This window comes from Heterocephalus glaber, unplaced genomic scaffold (assembly GCF_053883595.1).
Source record: "Heterocephalus glaber isolate CG9 unplaced genomic scaffold, H.glaber_assembly_v1.0 deba00001460, whole genome shotgun sequence".
In the NCBI taxonomy this organism is placed as follows: domain Eukaryota; kingdom Metazoa; phylum Chordata; class Mammalia; order Rodentia; family Bathyergidae; genus Heterocephalus; species Heterocephalus glaber.
The window spans coordinates 2,894,441-2,915,337 of NW_028258307.1; the positions used below are offsets into that span (position 1 = coordinate 2,894,441).

At 42.8% G+C, this 20,897-nt stretch overlaps 1 protein-coding gene across 8 annotated transcripts in view; it reads left to right on the plus strand.

Moving 5' to 3' along the window:
* Nucleotides 1-20,897, plus strand: part of Fbxo16 (F-box protein 16) — a 47,267-nt gene continuing 26,370 nt past the window's right edge. For all 8 annotated transcript variants that reach the window (XM_004848420.3, XM_004848424.3, XM_087216747.1 and 5 more), the window contains exons 1-3: nucleotides 1-117; nucleotides 4,671-4,806; nucleotides 12,305-12,340. In XM_004848420.3, the coding sequence (XP_004848477.1) occupies nucleotides 4,708-4,806; nucleotides 12,305-12,340 (135 nt within the window). In that variant the 5' untranslated portion in view covers nucleotides 1-117; nucleotides 4,671-4,707. The remainder of the gene's footprint in view (nucleotides 118-4,670; nucleotides 4,807-12,304; nucleotides 12,341-20,897) is intronic.

Here is a 20,897-nt window from a genome sequence, read left to right on the forward strand (position 1 = left end):
ATTGGACTACTGGAAGCTGGGAGGTGGGGGCTGGAAGGAGGCGGAGAAAAAGCGGGCCTAGTGCCGCTATGGCAACCCCAGCGCTTGAGGCTTGAAGAGGGAACCGTGCTAAAAGAGGTGAGAGCAGTGGGCCCTGCATGAAAAAGATGGAGATGGCTTGGAGAGCTCTCGGGCCTCCCGTAAGCCGTGTCAGTATTCGGAGATTACTGTTCCATTGCCAAACGCTTCAAGCTTGTGAAATCCACACCTAACAATCACATGCCTATTGAGCGCTAGCGCTTTGAAATGCATTATAGTTCTTGCTTTGATTTTAACTGGTTGAATATAAGATGCATTCATATGTAAATCTACTCATATCCTATTTCCTGAAAACTTCCTGGAGAAATATTTGAGAGTACCTTGTCTCATGATATTAGTGGATGGTGGGCGAATTATGTGTTAGCAGAGAAACTCAATCCTATTCTGAGCTGTAAACTCCAAATAAAAATCTGGTCATCCTGATTTTATTACCCCAGTTCCCAGTTCCTAATGTTTTGAGGGGTTTTTTGTACAATTCCACTAGTTTTAATCCTCACACCGCTACTCCCTCTGCTGCTATATTCATTCTTTTTATTGATTTAACAAATATTTATTGAGCATCTGTTATGTACCTTTGTGATTCGGATTCAGGTGACCAGGGTCAGAAAACCACATGTGGAAAGAAGCATCAAGGTTTGGGGGTGTGTTCTCGGTGGTAAGGTGTTCAGTGTGTCTGGACAGAGCACAAAGAGAGAAGGGATGATGCTAGAGGAGGTTGAGTTACGGACCTAGTGGACCCCCACTTCTGTGCTAAGGAGTCTGGATTTTGTCACCATTGGTGAGCCTGTGAAGGTTTTTAAGTTGAAACATGACCTGTTCAACTGGCTTTCAAAACATACTTTTCTATGAAGAATGAGGTTTCACATGAAAGTAGAAATTTTTTTTTTTTGGTACCAGGGATCGAACTCAGGACCTTGTGCTTGTGAAGCAGGCAAGGTGCCACTGAGCTAAATCTCCAGCCCAGAAATTCTTATCTTAGTACTCTTAACTCATGCCTTGTAGATCCTTAGTAAAGTTGTTGAATAATGGTGATAGTGTAGTCGGGCATGGTGGAGCACTCCTGTGATCCTAGCACTCTGGGAGGCTGGGGCAGGAGGAACACAGGCTTGAGCCCAGCCTGAGCAATTTAGAGACTTAGTTAAGACCTGTCTGTAAACAAACAAAATGGTTGAGATTGTAGCTTAGAGAAACGGCTACGATCTCTAGTACCACCAAAACAAACAAACAAATAAAAAGTGATGGCATAAAGAATGGCTTAGACCAAAGAGGAAGTAGGTGAACACAGAGGAGTCACTCTGGCTGTTGGACATGGAACTGGAACCATACACTGGGGACAAGAGGCCTGGGGCCTCTTTCTTCATTTTATCCTTGATGAACATTCAAGGGCAGTCATTATAAGAGGCCACAAGAAAGCAACAGTGAGACCTATCCATGGAGGGGCAAGACGATTTGCTTTGTCTGTTGACAGAGTGGGGCGGGTGATTTTTGTGCATGTTATATAATAGTACCAGTAGTTTACACCGGGTACACGTGTGTGCATGCAGATATGCACAGTGCCCATCGTCAGGGGTAAAGGGAGGAGGAAAAAAATTGAAAGGATAATAACAAGCTGGGGATGGTGGTGCACACCTGTAGTCCCACAACTCTGAGAGGCTGAGGCAGGAGAATCCCAAGTTTGATCTCCACCTGGGCAATTTAGTGACTTAGCAAGACCCTGTCTCAAAAATGGGAGGTGTGGAGTGGGGATGTAGCTCAGTGTGAAGGCCCCAAGTTCAGTCCTCCATCACACACACACACACACACACACACACACACGCACAAAAGGATAACAAAAGACAAAGTAGCCCCCCCCCCCCACGCTACTGCAGGGCTCTATTATCAAGAGCACGGCCTCTCCTGGCTAGGTTCACCTCCTGGAAACCACATCCTCCTCTAGCTGCTTTGAAGAAAGCCTGATCCAAGCAATTTCTAGCTTTGAGGATCCAGGAGAAAGAAAACAGCCAATGCAGACCCTTGGGACATCACTGAAAAAACCTACTTGTCTCATCCTCATTCAGACACATTGCCTAGAAGAAGTCAGATCATTTCTGACCCAAACTGGGGATAGAGAAAGTTTCTCCGCTTGCAGCAGGGGTTTTTAACTTGGAGTAAACAAAATGTTATGTTTGTGTGCAATTTTCTAGGGAGAGGGTTCGTAGCTTTCATTATACTCTTAAAAGGCTTTATGACTCTCAAAAAAATTAGGAATAAATGCCTTAAAAAGGAACAGTAGAACAATAACAAAAAGAAATGTATACTCTTTAACTGGACAGGTCTAGACTCAATGGCCATACTTTGGATCTATCATCTGCCTGCTTTTGTCAGTGGCTACCAATAAATAATCCTGTTCTGTAGTCATCTCTTACACCGTTTGTAACCAAACTGAAAAGGCAGGGACTTGGATAATTAGCCATTAAGGGCTCACCTGAGCCCCCTTCAGTTCCATGCTATGGTGACAGCGGGAGGCATCGACTAATGCCGCCCGTGAGGGTGTAAAAACATTGGCTCCATCGAGTCTGAGAAAAAATATATGTTAAGTAAGGGCCTCTGGGACTTCATATGTAGTGTTTGGGGAAATCCTATCTGAGCTGAAAAGTAGTAATTTGGGGGGGGGCGGGTACCAGGGATCAAACTCGGGACCTTGCGCTTGTGAGGCAGGTGCTGGAATCACTGAGCTAAATCTCTGGCCCTGAAAAGTAGTGATTTTTAAAAACACATCCAGGGCCTGCTGCTCTAGGGTCATTTGTGGAGCCCATAGATTGGCCAGTGGTCGGTCACCTCTGCCTCTGTGTGCACCATTCAGAGGTGGGGAAGGGGAACCGGGTACGCACTGAGCTACTGTCACCTGCTTTCTGTGTTTCCCTCCTTAAAATATGTCACTGCGGCCCTCCAAAGGATGGGCCTGAGGCGCTCTGTGAAGTGACAAGTTCTCAGAGAGGCTTCAGGAGGTTCCCGTGCACTGGGACCACCCGGCCCTCAGCCACTCTGAAGGCCCTTTTCCCCTCTAATCTGCACTGTAGCAGTTGAAGGCAGCCAGGAACATCCTTATTTTACCAGTGAGGAAACTGAGTCTCGGATAGAGTGAGCAACGCAAAAAATCACACGGTCAATGTTAGAGCCAGGACTAAACCTGTATGTGAGAAAATTAAAAAATTTTGGTTGTAAAACCAGAAAAAACATTGTGGCTAACAGAAGCAAAGGGGGCAGCTTGTTGCAAGGAGTTCAGAGGGCTCACAAAATGGGACAAAAGGACATGAGGTTTTGGGGTGTGAAGTAGCAGGGACAACGGAGCAGTCTGCTCAGGGTACAAACACTACCTTGGACCGCCCCAACTGTGAAATGAGGATAAGCCGTGGCCCAACAGCACTGTGGCCTCTTTTAAAGTTTTCTTCAGTCCAATAGTAGGATCAAACCCAGGGCCTTGTGCATGCTAGGCAAGGGCTCTACTACTGAGCTATGTCCCTGGCCCTTCTTATTTTATTTTGAGAAAGGTCTTGCTAAGTTGCCCAGGATGACTTCTGCTTTGCAGTCCTCCTGCCTCAGCCTCCTGAGTAGCTGGGATCACACCACACTTGGCTTTATCACCACCTTGTGGCAGAGGGGGGACTATAGATGGTCCCAACATACAGATGAAGACGAACCCTTGGACACCCCTAAACCTCAGTTAGCTAACCCAGCAAACTCTACAAACTCTACACCATTAGGGAAAATAATTCCCCATGGAAATTAAAATTAATTTGAAGGAGGCCGACTGTACAGGACACAACTAAACCCAGAAAGTCTCCCCCAGTAAACTCAAGGCTGTCCATGTCTAAAGCCTTGGTTTTGTCCATTATACTATTCTGCCTCTTAAATAGGCGTCATGCTGGAACTCTTTGTTTGTTTGGGATTTTTTGGGTACTGGGGATCGAACTCTGGTCTTTGTGCTTGCAAGGCAGGCAGCGGAACCACTGAGCTAAATCCCCGGCCCCAGGCTGGAACTCTTATTACTCAGATGTCAGGAAGTGAAGAGGGAGGAGGAGAGTTAGTATCACATGGAGAGGAATGAAGTGTTTTATATGGCATTATGATTCTTAGTTTAAAATACTTTTCTCTCTGGCCAGTTAGGTCTGTTCTTAGCTAGGAGCAATTCGGGATCTCTTCCGCATGATTGAATGAAAGCAGAGTTAGCCGGACCTTGGGCTGAGTCCCAGCTCCACCGCTTACTCTCTGTATGGCTTTAAAGGGCAGGATGCATAACTTCAATGAGTCGTGTTTTCTCCACCTGTGAAATTAGCTAAGGGGATCAGAGATTTTAGCTCAGTGGTGCCACCGCCTGCCTTGAAAGTTCAAGGTCCTGAGTTCGATCTCTGGTACCAAAAAAGAAGAAAGAAAGAAATGAGCTCAAATCCTCCAGTGCACCACCTTCTGAAACTGGATTAAGCACATGCAAAGGGCTCAACAGATAAGATGCTCCCAAAAAGTGTTCTTCCCATCCATTCCCTCCCAACACTCCAGAAAATTACACAGTATTTTTAGCATTCTGAAGATAGCTTGATTATTTCTTCTTATAGGGGTAGTCCTTCTTGGGGGAGAGCACTCCATTATTTCATGATGGCATTTGCCCCTCCGAAAAGCATAGAGGGCCCCAAGATGCAGACGAAGATGAGCACCTGGACACCACTAAACCATCAGCTTTTGAATGACCGGGTAAGTGGTCATGCCTTAAAGAAAAATAAATTGTAGTAAAATTTTGCTTAACAACATTAGAACAGGAATTGTTTAGGGTTGTGCTGATGGATGAAGAAATGACAAAACAGAGCATTTATTGAAAAAAGCTTTCATTGAATGTCTGCTGTGTGTGCGAGGCCACCAATAGACACAGAGTCCCTGCCTGAGGAGAAATTGCCTTCGATTTGTCCTTTCCTGCTTGGTTACTCCTCTGCTCTCCCATCCTAGTCACCTCTTTCTCCCATTACTGGTTCTTCTCTGGGCCACTGGGACTGGAGAAGGGGTCTGCAAGGAGTTTCCAAAAAACAGGTTTTCTGGCGAGAGTCAAGGTCATTGGGTAAGGCTGCACAGGAAATGTATCAAGTACAGAAAATGAGTACATTTCCAAGTACTCACAGTTCTTGGAGTGAGTTCCCGGTTCTCCTGCAAAGTTTATTCCCTGGCTGGCTTCTGGGGAGGGATTAGTAGAATTCACCAAACAAAGGAGGGCTGTGGATTGCTGGGGTGTGAGGTTGGCCAAACTCTGAGGATTTCTATTCTGGCTCTAGTAAGGGCCAGAATTTACCTCCAGGTCTTCGAGCTCCTGTTAGCAATTTCTGTCCATCAGGACCATACCTAGTTGGCAGTAAAATACAATCAACGTGTTTAAAACCGACCTTGTTATCTTGCTCCCACATACCAATTCCTCCTCTTGGAGAAAAACAGCACCACTTTACACCAAGTTACCCAGGCAGGAAATCTTCCTTCTCCTAGCTGGGTCTTGGGTTTGATCTCCCCAGCCCCAGTTTGCAAGCTAATATTCTAGCCTTTATTTATGGAATTGACAACACTACAGTTTCACAGTAAAAGACGTAGACTCCTGGGTCAGAGGCAAAAAACTTTATTCCAAGCACAGCAGCGGGGATGAGCGTGATGCTTACGTGATGCTTTCCTGGTCAGCCTGTCCCACAGCTCGACTCCGGACCCGGATGAAACCCACACCGTGGGTTTGCACGGCAGCTGGGCGGGGGAGCCAGGGACCCCGGTGCTTGTCCAGTGGCAGTGAGCACACTGGCTGCGCTTGCCGAGAGGGAGGCTTTCCCTTTCCACCCCACGCATCCCGCCAGCTCCACATTCTCGCCTCAGACCCCCTGCCGCCCTGCCACACACCCTGCAGTAGCCCTACCTGGCTTCACGGCCTTGTCCCTGGCTCCCTGGGGCCCAGGATGATTTTCTAAAAAAGCCAGTCCCGTTTTGTCCCACTCCCAAGGGTAAATCCCCAATCCCCACCTGCATTTCTGAGACCCCTTCATGTCTGACCTCAGCCAGCCTCCTGCTCCCACCTGTGCCACCGCCCCCAGGCCCAGGGCCAGGCCACTCTCAGAGTCCTCTGAACCCTGCTGGGCCACGCCCCTGAGAGTCAACGCCAGCATCTCTCCTCTGTGCTGCCTCCCTGGCTTCCTGCCTCCTGGTCTTGGCTCTCCTGTTTGCAGCTTTCCCACTCCCCTCAAAATGCTTTAAACTGAGCCTGGCATGATGGCACACGCCTATAATCCCAGCACTTGGGAGGCTGAGGCAGGAGGATCACCACGAGTTTGAGACCAACCTGGGTACATAGTCAGTCCAAGGCCAGCCTGAATGACAGAGCGAGACTCTGTCTCAAAAAAACCTTTAAGTCGGAGATCCTTGCTCTCTCTTTTCTCTCCAGGGCCTGATCTGGCTCTTGGAGCACAAGAGGTGGAGCCAGAGTCCCGTCTTCCTGGTTGGCCTTCACTGACTGTCACTGGCCTGCTCCATCTCCTGCCTTAGCACTGAGATGGACCTTCGCCTCTCTAACCCCAACAGATGTGCTGATCCCCCTGGTAAAGCTGAGCCGTCAAACTTATCTCCTCTCGGGACTTTCTCTTTCTACTACTCTGACCTGAACTGGAGTAAGAAAAAGATAAGGAAATGAGGAAAGAGGAGAGAGAGTCCGCCTTCATCTACACCTGCGAATGCCAGTCTATTGAAGTCTTGTTCCTTCAGCACAGTGATTACTTCCTGAGCACCTGTTCGAAATGCTGAGCTCTCCGACAGTTTACATAACAGATGATCTCCCCCCCCCAGACTTCAGTGTTTAGTTTTGAAATCTGTTTTCCCATAAAGTTGTGAAGGTTTTACTCATGTGTGAAAAAGTGATTTGAATTGAAATTCAAATTTGTTGGTTGCCTTGATTTTCAGAATATTTCCTTGAAATTTTAAGAAAAATTAAGAGGCCTAATCCAGTTAGTTGCTGTGGAGGAGGAGGTGCCTTAACAACTAAAAACAGCTGGGTGCCTGTTGTAAGTTGGGTGACTAGGGGCTGGGGATTTAGCTCAGTGGTTTCTCCACCTGTTGTGCAAGTGCAAGGACCCGAGTTCGATCCCTGGTACCCTAAAAAAAAAAAAAAGTAAGTTGGGTGACTAGAAAAGCAAATTCCTTCCTTTGGTTTGCTTTCATTTGGCTTCAGTGGTGCTGGGTATCAAACCCAGGGCCCCGAGCATGCTAGGCAGGTGCTGTAGCACTGAGCTGCACCCCCAGCCCCAACAAGCAGATTCTGAGACCAGCATGTGGGATCATCCCCAGGGTAGGAGGGGGCGGAGGAACAGAAGAGAAAAAGGTGCTGTGATGCAGTCTCAAGGTCTCCATTGACCCCGGGAACCCTGCAGCTGGCAGGACCTTACAACCCAGCAAGTACACTGCCCGCTCTGTGCAGCCTGCTGTCCCTACCCAGGACCCACCCCCAGGCCAGGCAGCTCTCTCAAGCTTGCACCCAGCAGCCTCCCAACAGGTGCAGGAATAAATCCTTCAGTCCTGGAGGACAATCAGTACAACGTGAAGATGGGTACATTGTCTTATCTTCCCTCTGTAAGGGACTTTGTCACACTTTGTGATAATTTCTAGAGAAAATTTTATTTTATTGTTCAGATCTCTCACATAGCCCAAAAAGTCTAGTTAGGTTCTAGTTTGGAGTAAAATTATTTTAAAAAATCTTTCCCTGTGTATATACACACGTGTGTATCAGTGTACACAGACACACACATAGAATTTGTATGTGATGACACCAAATTATTTTACTGCCCACTCCTGAATTTAGATGTCCATTGGTGGCTGGAGGAGAAGGAGCTGTTAGAAGAGAGAGCTTTTTCTTTTGTTTTTTACTTTATATGGGATACTTGTATTTCAAATTTTAAAAGTTTAAAAATAAATGCAAATAAAAGCAAACAAAGCACAATTGCTCTAGGAATTGAAAACTTGGTTTCAGATCAGCTGTCCCAATAATTTTCTGCATGCATTGAATAAGGGGCTTGATCTTCTTTTTGTAAAATAAGTAGCTTGGATCAGATGACCTTGAAGGTCCCTTCCACATCTAACTTTTCAAATGTATGAAAGGGCTTAAAAATAGATGCCCAAGGACACAGCAGCCAGAAAGCCTCCACAGAGACATTTTAAAGGGTTTTCCTCACCTCACAAACAGAGCATTGTCACTAGCAATCAGTGTAATTGTGAGGTCTTGTTTTGTTTGTGTTTGAATTGTGTCTGTCTTCTAGTGTGCAATAGCATGTTAAATATGTAACTCTCTCATACTAAAATAAGAGTCACAGGATTTTCACTTCACAGCAGGCTTTAAGCAGAGAGATTGAATTCAAATTTAGAAGCTTTAAAATAAAAAAAATCATCAGCCTAGGCAAATGCAATAGATTACAAAGTAATTCAGGCACTGACAATTTTGAAAAGAAGAAGGTTTTTAAATTATAAATCTCTTCGCCATCCAATGTTGTAATTAAAAGCGACCCCCCCACACACATACAAGGGTAACTACAGAAAGTGATGGATAGGATAATTTACTTGACTCTGGTAATCATTTCCCTGTGTAGATGTATATCAAAATATCATGTTGTACATTTTAAGTATATACAATTTTTAAAAAGCAAGTGAGCCACATTTCTTTTAGAGTGTAATCCACATCTAGTACAGTGCATGTTAAAAGGGTGTTCTGAGCAAAAGCACCTTGTTGTAGTCAATAAGTCATAATTTAGGAGCCCCCAAATCCCTCCCTCCTGCACCATAATGATGTCACAGGGAGAAATATGTAAGTTCAGTGTCAACAGACTGAAATAACAACCATGGAATTTTGACTTAACAGCAGGCTGTGGGTAAACTGTGATATAAACAAACTGCAGCGTTCTGCAAGAAAAGAAGATCCATTTTAATATTTCCATTTTGCGTAGACATTTTGTTTTCCAGCTCTTTAAAAGAAAGAATGTGATTACAAATCATTGAAATGAAATTCACTCCAAACCAGGAAATACAAGATCAACAGTCCAACCGAGGACCTGACTGTGAAGTGATTTGCCCAAATTCTATTTCTTGTCGTGGGTAGAGTCAGAGTCCGATCTGAGGTCTCCTGACTTCCAACCTCCTCTGTCCCTTCAGAAGTCTCTAATTGGGTATAGGCACTTTCTGGTAGACGATTGGATTTGCTTGGCCCCTGCTTAGATGTTGTCTTTGCTTTAGCCTGCGTGATGCCCCCCACTTTCTGCTCCCTTCCCTTCCATTCCTGCTACCCATTTGAAGACTACCTTTTCCTCCAAGTCAGTGTCCTCTGTTTCCGATGAACCACACCACTGATGGATGCCAGGGTAGTGCAGTTCCAGCCTCCTTCTGAAAGCTCACTCGTGGTCTCAGGACATAACCTTCTTCCCCGTCCCAGGCCAAAGCATGGGCAACAGTTCATCAGGAACGTAAGGCTGGGAACGGGTGCATAGCTCAGTGTTAGAAGGCCTACCTAGCACTTGTAAGGACCTGGGTTCGATCCCCAGCACTGCAAACAAACGAACACAGTAAGGCTGGAAGTCAGAGTGGAGAAGACCAAGATTTAAGTGAGGAACCAAGTGCAGAACGGAGCTGAACAGATAGTTTGGAACCAGTGATTTTTTTTTTTAATCCATAAATAGAACTTCTTTGGGCCTCTGCTTGACCTCTTTAAAATAAGGGAATTGAACAAAAAGATCTTTAGGATTTCTTTTCGTTCTGAAGTTCTGGCCCTTCTGGAGCTTTGTTGTGGTTGTTATTCAGTCAGCAGGGTTTGGAGGGCCTGCTGGGAAACTGTCAGGTTGCTGGTTCTGGGGAGCATGTAGGAGGAAGGGGCTGTCATTTACACGGGGAGATCAAATTAACAGAGACCACAAGAGAGCAAAACTGAGTGCTGGAAAGCCCAGTGGAGCATGACTGTGAGTGGAGTGGGAGTGGGAGGGTTTGCTGGGCATCCGATGGCCAATGGCAGCCGTGGCATGGGTGGGCAATAGGCGACTGGCGAAGAAAAAGGGCTCAGGCATTACAAAATGTGTTCACAAATAAGATGAATTCTTAATTTTTAAAAATTTAGTGAAATCCACATTGCCTTGAATCCCCCTCAAAACTCTCCCTCTCAGGCTGGGGATTTAGCTCAGTGGTTTCACCACCTGCTGCACAAGCGCAAGGACCCGAGTTCGATCCTCGGTACCAAAAAAAAAAAACCCTCCCTCTCACCTCAAACACATCACACTTGCCACATGCTCCAGAAGTTCTCTTTTGTGAATGTCTCCAAGTTGCAGTGCCATGTCTGCCTCTGTCCTGAGTTGAGTCAAACATTTCCCTTTAGTGGTCATTTTGACTTTGGGCAAGAGCCAGAAGTTGCATGGTGCCAGATCCAGGGTATAAAATGGAGGCGAATGCAAGGTAATCTTTTTATTTGACAGAAATTGCTATAAATGGTTGGTCATTGAGAGGTGAGCAAAAAATATAGTGAATGTTTAAATAAAACTGTTGATTACAGTAAAAGACACATTTCCATTAATCCCCCTCAAAGTAGCAAAAATACTCTCCTTGCTTCAAATACACTTATCCCATTGTTCATGACAATGTATCTTTTACTGTAATAAGTTTTTTTAAAACAAATTTAAACATTCGGTGTAGTTTTTGATCACCCCTTGGATTCTAATCCAGGTTTTTTGATTCTCCTGTGTTCTGTGGGTTCTCTTCTATTCTCATCTAGAGAGCCTATCTGTTGCCATTATCTGAGGGTCCTGGTACCCCAGGTGGCATGGGGGGAAGAGGGTCTCCTTTTCTTCTCTAATGTGCAATAAGTGCTTACCTGTGGCCAATGAGCCTCCCTGGACAGGAACAAGCACACCTTTCAGTCCAGAGCCAGTGTTTAAAGCAGTTTTTCAGTTCCTGTTTTGTATGTCCTTGGCAACCAGACTTTGAGCCTGAAAAAGAAAGGAAAGCATTCTCTGCTGGAAGCATAAAGCCAGCTCCTCATCCTCCTCCACAAAAAGGAAAGAAATAGGTCTGAGCCGCCTCTCCAAGCTGGAGTGTTCCTGCAGAACGGCAGAGTTTAGGCAGTGCCAAGAGGAAGGAAAAAACATCGCTCTCCACTTGAAAGCTGACAGAGGATGTATGTGTTGGAGCAAGAGAGACAGTCGCATATGTTCTTTACTTTCTTCATCAGAGCCCCTCCGCTGCCAAATATACCCACATTTGTTTTCCGTTTCTCATTTGCACTGATGCTCAGAGAAACACCTATTCGCCAGCACATAAACACATCCCATTCTGCTTCTATATCCGAGAGGATGCATTCATGCCCACAACCCCATCAAATTTGACAAACACAGGTACTTGTAACATGTGATGTAAAGCACTGGCTGGAAATGTCACCATCAGTGATACGTAGTGTCTGTCCTAAATAGTCTGTTAGAATAAACCCATACAGATCAATCCTCAGTCGCCAGCCCAGTGGCAAACATATACAGATCACTCATCCTACCAACATAAGCACTTGGACACCCATTTAGATGTATATACACTGAGGTGTAACAATAGAACCATTTGTTCATAAATTTTATAAATTCTCATGGCATTAATATTGAAATATTTCAGAGTGGAACTCCATTTTGCTGTTTTTTTCGTGCTAGTTTTTCATCTCCTTTCAAATTTTAAAATTGATTTCTCTTTACAATTCCATTTTTGTTCGTTTTTTTTTTAATAATAATTACTTCTTATGAATTATAGTGTTCCACATGGAGAAACTGGAGAGGGACAGAGGAAGGGTGGGAGAGAAAGAGAAACTAAAGAACTTGCCCTTAGAAGTAAAGTACTCTCAGGAATGAAACCTGTTTCTTCGTACTTACTTGATACAGGGCCGGGGATTTAGCTCAGTGGTTCTGGCACCTGCTTCCCAAGCACAAGGTCCCAAGTTTGATCCCCAGTACAAAAAAAAAAAAAAAAAAAAAAGTGGCCCTACTTAGTTGATACAGTGAATTTACTAATTTTTAATGATGTTGTTCTTTTTTTTTTTTTTTTGGTACCGGGAATCGAACTCTGGTCCTTGAGCCTGGTGGAACCACTGAGCTAAATCCCCAGCCCAATGATGTTGTTCTTGTAAATGGACATTTTGAACCATAATATATGAAATCACCCATTCTCTTACTTACTGCAGGTATTTGAAGAAAGAAGAGCTCTGCTTGGAAAATGGGTAAGCATTTAAAATACCGTATACTTATGTCTGCATTATATTACCAGTTTTAATCTGTTCAGGCTGTTATAATAAGAACCACAGACCAAGTGGCTTATAAGCAACTGACATTTTTAGTTTAGGTATCAGGATCGAACTCAGGACCTTGCACTTTCGAGGCAGGCAGCGGAACCACCGAGGTAAATCCCCAGCCCAGCAACTGACATTTATCTCTCACAGTTCTGGGGGCTGAGAAGTCTGGGATGGAGTTTTCTGGCAGATTCAGTGTCCTATTCATGGGCAGCTTGATATGGCAGAAAAGGGGAGAGAGTTCACTGGGGTCTCTTTTCTCAGGGCACTGATCCCATTCATAAGGGCTCCGGCCTCATAACCTAATCACTTCCTCAAAGCTCCCACCTTCTAATACCATCACACTGGAGGTGAGGATTTCTGTGTACGAATGTGGAACAGGTGGAGCATACAAGCATTGAGCCTGTGGCTTTATCGCAGAACTGCCCCATGATTTCAGGCTGGACCTAAGGCTGTGCATGACTGGTGCTTTCTGTATGCACAGTTAGGGTTCAGTCTGGAAAGTGGAAATCATGCATTATTTGAACAGACAGAATGTAATGAAAGGGACTGGCTAGATACTGGAAAACAGAAAACAGAAGAAGGGAACACTGGAGTTCCATGGAGATAGAACTGAGGGAGCGACCAGCTTTACCAGTACCTCAGGAGCTCAGAGTGAGGACTGCAGGACCCTGAGGGGACCTGGACTTGTGAGGAATGAAATAGGTGACATCACAGTCAGCTCATGCTGGTGTATTTGAGGAAGTATGACAGTCCTGGGTCTTTGGAAAAAGCTGGGCCATGGAGTCATCAGGGTGAGCACATCTCCTCTTCCTCAGTTTCCCTCCTAGGGCTGCCTCCCCACCAGCAGCATTTAGCAGGGAGCCAGAAGTGTTTGTGGTGCTCCAACCCCTTACACTCACAAGTACAGACAAGGGGTTTGGATCTGAGCGTGGTTACTGTAGTTGCCAGCACAGTCCACCCCTTGGCTACTCAGCATCCCTGGTCTCCCTTCCATGTACACTTACATCCACAGCAGAACTGTAACAGCTTTGTGGGTCTCTTTTTTTGGTACCAGGGATCGAACTTAGGTCCTTGCACTTTCGAGGCAGGCAGCAGAACCACTGAGCTAAATCCCCGGCAGCTTTGCGGTTCTGCTGAACATGATACAAATATCCTTCATCAGAAGAGAGGATTTTCTCATCTGATCCTCACATGGAAAGACACATGGTCACTGTCCATCCCTGACTGGTAGTCAAACTATCCACATCTGATTAATATTTGCTAATCATCAAATTCCTCTACAGTCCTACTTAAATATTTTCTATGACCCAAGAGAATTGCCACAAAAAACATGATAGCAACAATATTCCAAATAGTCAAAAAGTGTGAATAATCAATGGATGAGTGAATAAATAAAATGTGGTATATCCACACGATGGAATATTACTGAGCCATAAAGAGGAAGGGCATTCTGACACATGTTTCAACATGGATGAACTTTTAAGACACTGCTAAGTGAAATAAACCAGTCACAGGGGGGTAAATATTGTATAATCTCACTCGCATAAGGTATCTGGAATAGCCAAATTCATAGTGATAGAAAGCAGAATAGAAGTTACCTAGAACTGGGCAGGGGGTAGGGTGCTTATTGTTCAATGGACACAGAGATTCAGTTGGGATGATTGAAAAGTTCTAGTGATGAATGATGGTAATGGTTGTACAATGGTGAGACTGTACCTCATGCCACTGGACTATATATTTAAAAATAGTTATAATGGTAAATTTTAGGTGTATTTTACCAAAATAAAAATAAAGTTTAAAAAAAGGAATGAGATACTGATACATGATACAATGTTGATAAACCTTGAAAATATTATGCTAAGTGAAAGAAGCCAGACAGAAAGACCACACATTACGCGATTCCATTTATATGAAATGTCCAGAATCAGCAAATCTACAGAGACAAGAAAACAGATTAGTGGTTTTCAGGCAATATGGGAAGAGGGAAATGGGAAGTGACTGAAATGGCCATGGGTTTCTCTTCTGGGAGTGAAATGTTCTGAGATTAAATAGTGGTGATGGCTGCATGACCTGCTGAATATACTAGAACCCAGCCAATTCTGCACTTCAAAATACTGAATTTTATGGCACATGATATGTGTGTATATATATATATATATATTTTAAAAGAATATACCAAGGTTCTGTAAAACAAAACTAAATTTCACATGGGTTTCTTCAACTTAACATATGTTATCTTAAAGTATGTATATCTTAAAGTATTCCTTCTTTTTTATGTTTTGTTTTTGTTTTTGTTTTTTTGAGACAGAGTCTTGGTATGTAGTTCAAGCTGGTCTTGAACTCACTATGTAGCTTCAAACTTATGGTGATCCTCCTGCCTCAGCCCCTTCAGTACTGGGATTATAGATGTATGCCACCACACCCAGCATTATTTTCTCCTGAAAGCTTACAGTCAAAGCTGCCTTCCTTGAGAGAGTATCTTTGCCCTGGACTATAATAGAAGACAGATGCTCTTTCCTATCAGTTACAGAAACTCACTTAGCTAAAGACTGACCTAAAGGACTAGTTCTAGTGTTCTGGTTTGCCTTTGTTGTTCACATCTTTCCTCTGTTGTTCTACAAGCTCCAGACTAAGAATATTTATTAACCACTAAGTTTTTAAAGTCCTATACATAATATCACTAGAAGGATGTATCTGGAACAGGATGGACATGATTTTTTTCATTTGTGGCAGTTAAGGCAGAGTGTCAACTTGATTGGTTTTGGTATCTAATTGAGGATGGGTGGGGCACACTTCTGGGTGTGTCTGTATGGTCATGGAGGTGTGGCTCTGTATCTATGTCTGGTCCCTCGCCCCTTCCTCTCTGGTGCTGTTTGGCTGCTCTGCTTCCTGGCCTCCATGAAACAAGCGTCTTTGCTCTGTCAGATCTTTCTGCCATGATGTTCCTGTCTGGGAGCCAGCCATCCATGGACTGAATCCCCTGAAACCTGAGCCAAACTAAACATCTCTTTTAAGTTTTGGGTGTCAGGTATTGTGTCTCACTAATGGGTGAGCTGACTAATACATCATCAACACCCCCCTCCATGTTTTTGGTACTGGGGGTTGAACCAGGGCTTTCCCACTGAGCTACATCCCTAGCTCTTTTTTATTTCAAATTTTGATACAAGGCCTCTCTAAGTCACTAAGTTGTTCATGCTGTGCTTGAACTTGTCATCCTCCTGCTTCAGTCTCCCAGAGTGCTAGCCTCCCATGTATGTCACAACACCTGACTCCTAATGTTTTTAAAGTCATGTGAATGTGCTTTCTGTTTAAAATAACAAAATTTTGCCTAAAATTATACTAAAATTAAGAAATTAAAACTCCAAATTTTTACAGGCTAGCTGTTTTTCTCATTCTGTTTGTTTTTTAAATTAGTTTTACACTTGTTTCCAACAATTCATAAAGTGATTTATTTAGAATGACCTATTTCTTCACTGTCATTCAGAATTAATATAATCGGGGCCAATGTTCAGCCTATGTTCATTAGCATGGCTGGCTAGTTTCTATTGGTGGCATCACCAGTTGTTAAATATTTTTAGTATCATTCTGGATAAAATTCAAGGTCTTCAGGCTTTTTTTTAAAGATCCTTTTCATTCATTTACCATAGCTAGTAGAAAATATATTTGCAAAGATCATTATTATCTGTTTTCTTAAAAAGAATAAAATATAGAGGGCAGGATAGTTTTTATTGTATTTCAATTATATCCCCTGATACTTACAAGAAAGCATTTTCTACATGAATAAATATTTATTTTTGTCTTTTGCCTAACAAATGTATTGCTTAATTGTACTAAATCATATGGAAGTCTAGGGACTCCCATAAAACCTAATGCAAAAGAAAGGAAAAATAAAGATACCAATGTGTTTTTTTTTATACCAGGGATCGAACTTGGGTCCTTGTGCTTACGCAGCAGGCAACAAAACCACTGAGATAAATTCCTGGCCCTAGATACCAATGTTTTAATGGGAGTTTCATTGTAAGAAACAAGTTTTTGTTTTAAACCTTGTTCTAGTATTTAGAAGTAAAGTCATTTTTAAAAATCTAGATTACCAGGGTCACGGCACATGCCTGTAACCCCAGCACCTGGGTGGCTGAGGCAGGAAAAATGCCAGAACTTTGAGATCAATCTGGGCTACGTAGTAAGTTCAAGGCCAGCCTGAACTACATAGTGAGATCCTATCTCCAAAAAACTGAAAAAATACAAAATAATAAAAAATGTAAAACTCTGGATGGAGGGCCAGGGACTTAGCTTAGTGGTGCCGCCACCTGCCTTACAAGTGCAAGGTCCTGAGTTTGATCCCCAGTACCAAAAAAACCCAAACAAACAAACAAAAGAACCTCTGGATGGAGAGGTAAAACATCCTACTCAATGATGGGCAGTCCAAAAGCATTTTAATATTAGGGCATAGAATTTCATCTTTGTTCATATATATCCACATGATTCTGTCTGATGTTGTGTATAGCATCTGACAAAATCATTACGAGAACCCTGAAAAGATCTTCTACTTTCCTGTTCCATCCTACTACTTAATCCCTATCCTCTCAAATCTTCTGTGCCCTTCAAGTCCTGTTAGAGAAGGCAATCACCTCCCAAACATGCATAAAACACCAACAGGGAAAATATTTGGATTTAAAAGAAAGTCTGTCAAACTTTCTTTTGGCTTCCGCTATATTGTTAACAGAAATAATAGTAACATTTTAAATAAAATATCATCATTTTCAACTTGCCAGTAACAGCCATAATCAGAATGTATTAGCTTTTCTACTGCTGGGACAAAATATCTGACACCTAAAACTTAAAGGAGGAAAGGTTTATTTGGCTCATGGTACCAGGGGGTTCAGTCTTGACTGGCTTCAAGCAGAAATAGCATGATGGAAGGGCATGGCAGAGGAAAGATGCTCAACTCATGGCAATGGGGAAGCAAAGAGAGCAAGAGGAGGTTCTGGCAACAATAATACACCCTTCTAGGTCACACCGCCAGTACCTACATTCTTTAATCAGGCCCCACTTCCTAACCACACTTTTAGCTATGAACTCATCGATGGATGAATCTGCTGATGAGTATAGCACTCCCATGATTCACTTATCTTTCAAAAGTCCCACCTCTGAACACATGAGATTTTAGGGGGCATTCTTGATCTAAACCACAATGCAGAGTTAAAATTCAAAAGAGAAACAGGGAAAAACATTTTGCAAATTGCATGATAGATATAGGATTTAAAGGGCTGGAGGATGTAGCTCAGTGGTAGGGCACTTGCCTAGCATGGACAAAACCCTAGGTTTAATTCCCAGCACCACAAAATAAATAATAAACAAAAATACTAAATTGAGTAAATAGATCATGGCATACCCATCCTACAATGAACGAATGAGAAAACAATATGGTCTTGAGTTCATCATATATCAGGACATCTATGGCTGTATTTTATTTCTTAAAATGCTACAAGGTATTCCATAGGATGTTTATACCCTAATTTATGTAATTGCTTCTGATTTGATGGGCATATATATGTATGAATACATAGAAAGGCATTAAAATTAAACTTTGAAAGGTGATCATCTCTGGGAAATGAAGTGAGAGTTGGTGGAGATGCCTGATTGGGATTTTTAGGTTTGAATTTCCTAAATCTGTTTGAAACTTTAAAAACAGGAACAGACCTGGGCTGTAGCTGAGTGAAACTTTAAAAATAAGAACATATTCATACTTCAATTGTGAAATTGAATCTTTAATTATAAGACTCAGAAATTCAGCCAAACCAAGATGTATAACCAATGAACAAAAAATATCAAGCCTCCCTCTTTACCCCCACTCCCACACCCCATGTTCTTGCTACCCTGAGTGGGATGAGTGGAACCTGACAGCTCTAGCAGCTTTCTTCACTTCCTGGAACTGCAGTAAGGATCCTGTAGCAGTGACTCTAAAAATAGCATCTTCCCAGTTCTAGTGAGTCAGGCAAGCCCTATGAAACAGCATCCTTTGGGAAGGACCTGGGAAAGGAGGTACCATACCCCATACTAGAATAGAATAACAAAGGTCCTAAGTGTTTCTCAGCCTCACACATAGGATCCCTGGCTTTTATGTGCTGATAGGTGTTTTGTTTTGTTTTGTTTACTTCAGACGTGATGTCAGAAATGTAGGAGATTATCAAATTCCTGTACAGTTAACTCTGTCATGGATTATTTACTTTTTGGATTATTCCTAGTGCCTTCAAAAATCCCAGAGGGATTTCCCCTACTGTTAAACATTCTTCTGAGTCATCTATCCACCTTGAGTTGGTAAGAGTTCAAGGAATGCAAATTCATTTTCTATTAGTTTAACCAAACACAATTACAAAGGTGAATCCCTTAAGGCAAGAACACCTATCAAAGCCAAGCATAAATTATCTGTGGACATTGTAATCAAGGAAATAAATGAGAAGCCAATGTAATTATCTCTTTAATCTCTGGAGAAAAGCGTTTTAATGTTTTCTTTTATAGAGCTCTTCAGTACACATTTTATCATCCTAATGTTCTTTTATATTCATTTTCAGTCACTCTTTCTGTAATCTGAGTTCCTTCTCTTAATGGGCAACTAGGAGAGTAGATGAGCTAATCTCAGTTGTTCTAATATGATAATTTGATGCATTTTACTTTAATTTTGGCACATTATCTTCTTTTACCTTGATTTAATGCACATACATCTTTATTTATTTTTTTTTTCCAGTACCGGGGATCGAACTCAGGACCTTGTGCTTGCAGGGCAGATGCAGCTCCACTGAGCTAAATCTCCAGTCCCTATATATGTTATTTTTAACATCATTATGCCATTGTATAATAATGGCTGTTATTTCTACAATGAGTCATTGTAGACTCACTAGGAAATATATATATGACACACACACATATATATTATAAATAGTATTTGATCCTCACAGTAGCCCTACAGTATAGATATAATTATTCTTAAAGTATAAATGAGGAAATTTGGGGTGAAATACTTCTAGTGAGTATTAGAAATAATGGACAATTGAGAATGAGATATCCAGTATTCACTCCTGTCAGTAAACCTGAAATGCAGAGACTGTAAAATAATGTTATATAGGCCCCTGAACTGCAATTCAGGAAATAAAAGGTTCAGATAGCTCCAAGTCAGTGTTCTGAAGAAGGCAGGGAGCTTATGCAGTAAGACAAAAATCTCTTAAGCCATTACAAGGTAATTAAAATTGTTTGAAGAGAAACTCTTATTGAAGGTGCAAAAAATGCAAGGGCTGGATGGGCACATCCCAAGGTGACATCTGCAGCCCATGTCTTATGCCCTAATAAGAGCAAATTCGCACACACACACGTCTGTGCACTCACAGAAGTCGTGCAAGGATTACTTTACAGAGGCTCTACAATGATAGAAGATAAAGAATGAGTAAACCAAATGGGAATGTCCATAAAACAAGGCTTGATACACCTCTGGATATGCAACGGGAGTTTTGGGGCACTGAGTCCAGCAGTCAAAGGGTGGAGGTGACCGCAGCTCTCATCCCAGGCAGCAGCTTCAGACCTGTCTAACTCCTGTCCCATTAAGGGCCCCTGGTGCCATTTTGAAAAGCTCTTCAACGTTGTCCTTTTTTCTTTTTCTTTTTTTGGGGGGGAGAGGGGTGGTGGTGCTGGAGCTCGAACCCAGGGCCTCACACATTCTGAGCGTCAGTGTTGCTTTTCATGGTGATTTCCCACTTATTTTTAAAGTCTCAAGCCCCCATCACTCATCCCCAAGAGCCCCATACTGCCATACTTTATCCTGTCATGTTGCTATATTACAGTTTGTTTAGCTGATGCCCTTCTTTAGGCATTTTGAGTTATCTCTGGTTTCTTACAGTGATACTAATTATCTCATGAAAAAAAAAAAAATCTTTGTGACCATGTGGTTTCCATATAGCTCAGTCCTACAGAGTCACATGGAACTGCCCAAAAGTAATTTTAAAAAAAGAATTCCAATATTCATTTTTCTTCTCAAAGAAAAATCACAGTAGTCCAGTTTAGAACTCATAACAATACTGCTCAAATCTCCGTCCTTCCCCAGGGCTCTTACACTACCTCCTATGGAAGCAATCATGGCTGCTGAGAACCCCATAATTCTCCTCAGGCCAAAGTCTCAGAGCTCAGATTCTATCTCCTCAAACTTCCCCTTTCAGATTCTAGGACTTGGTCCTTCCCTCTGCCTCAGCCTTGATGGTCTGGTATCTCTCTACTTACTCTTCTGAGAATCCATCCTGAAAGAAGCTGCCCTTGTGGGAGTTGGAGATATGAGCTGTGCAGAAATCGGGGAGTACACACATGAATTAGTTTTATTCCTGTGGTATTTGAAGTGAAAGGTTTTGTTTTTTCACTTTATTGGGGGGGGAGTTCCTCCTTGTATTATACTCTCCAATGTGAGATTCATTGGTCATTGAATAGATTGATGATAGTGAAAGGA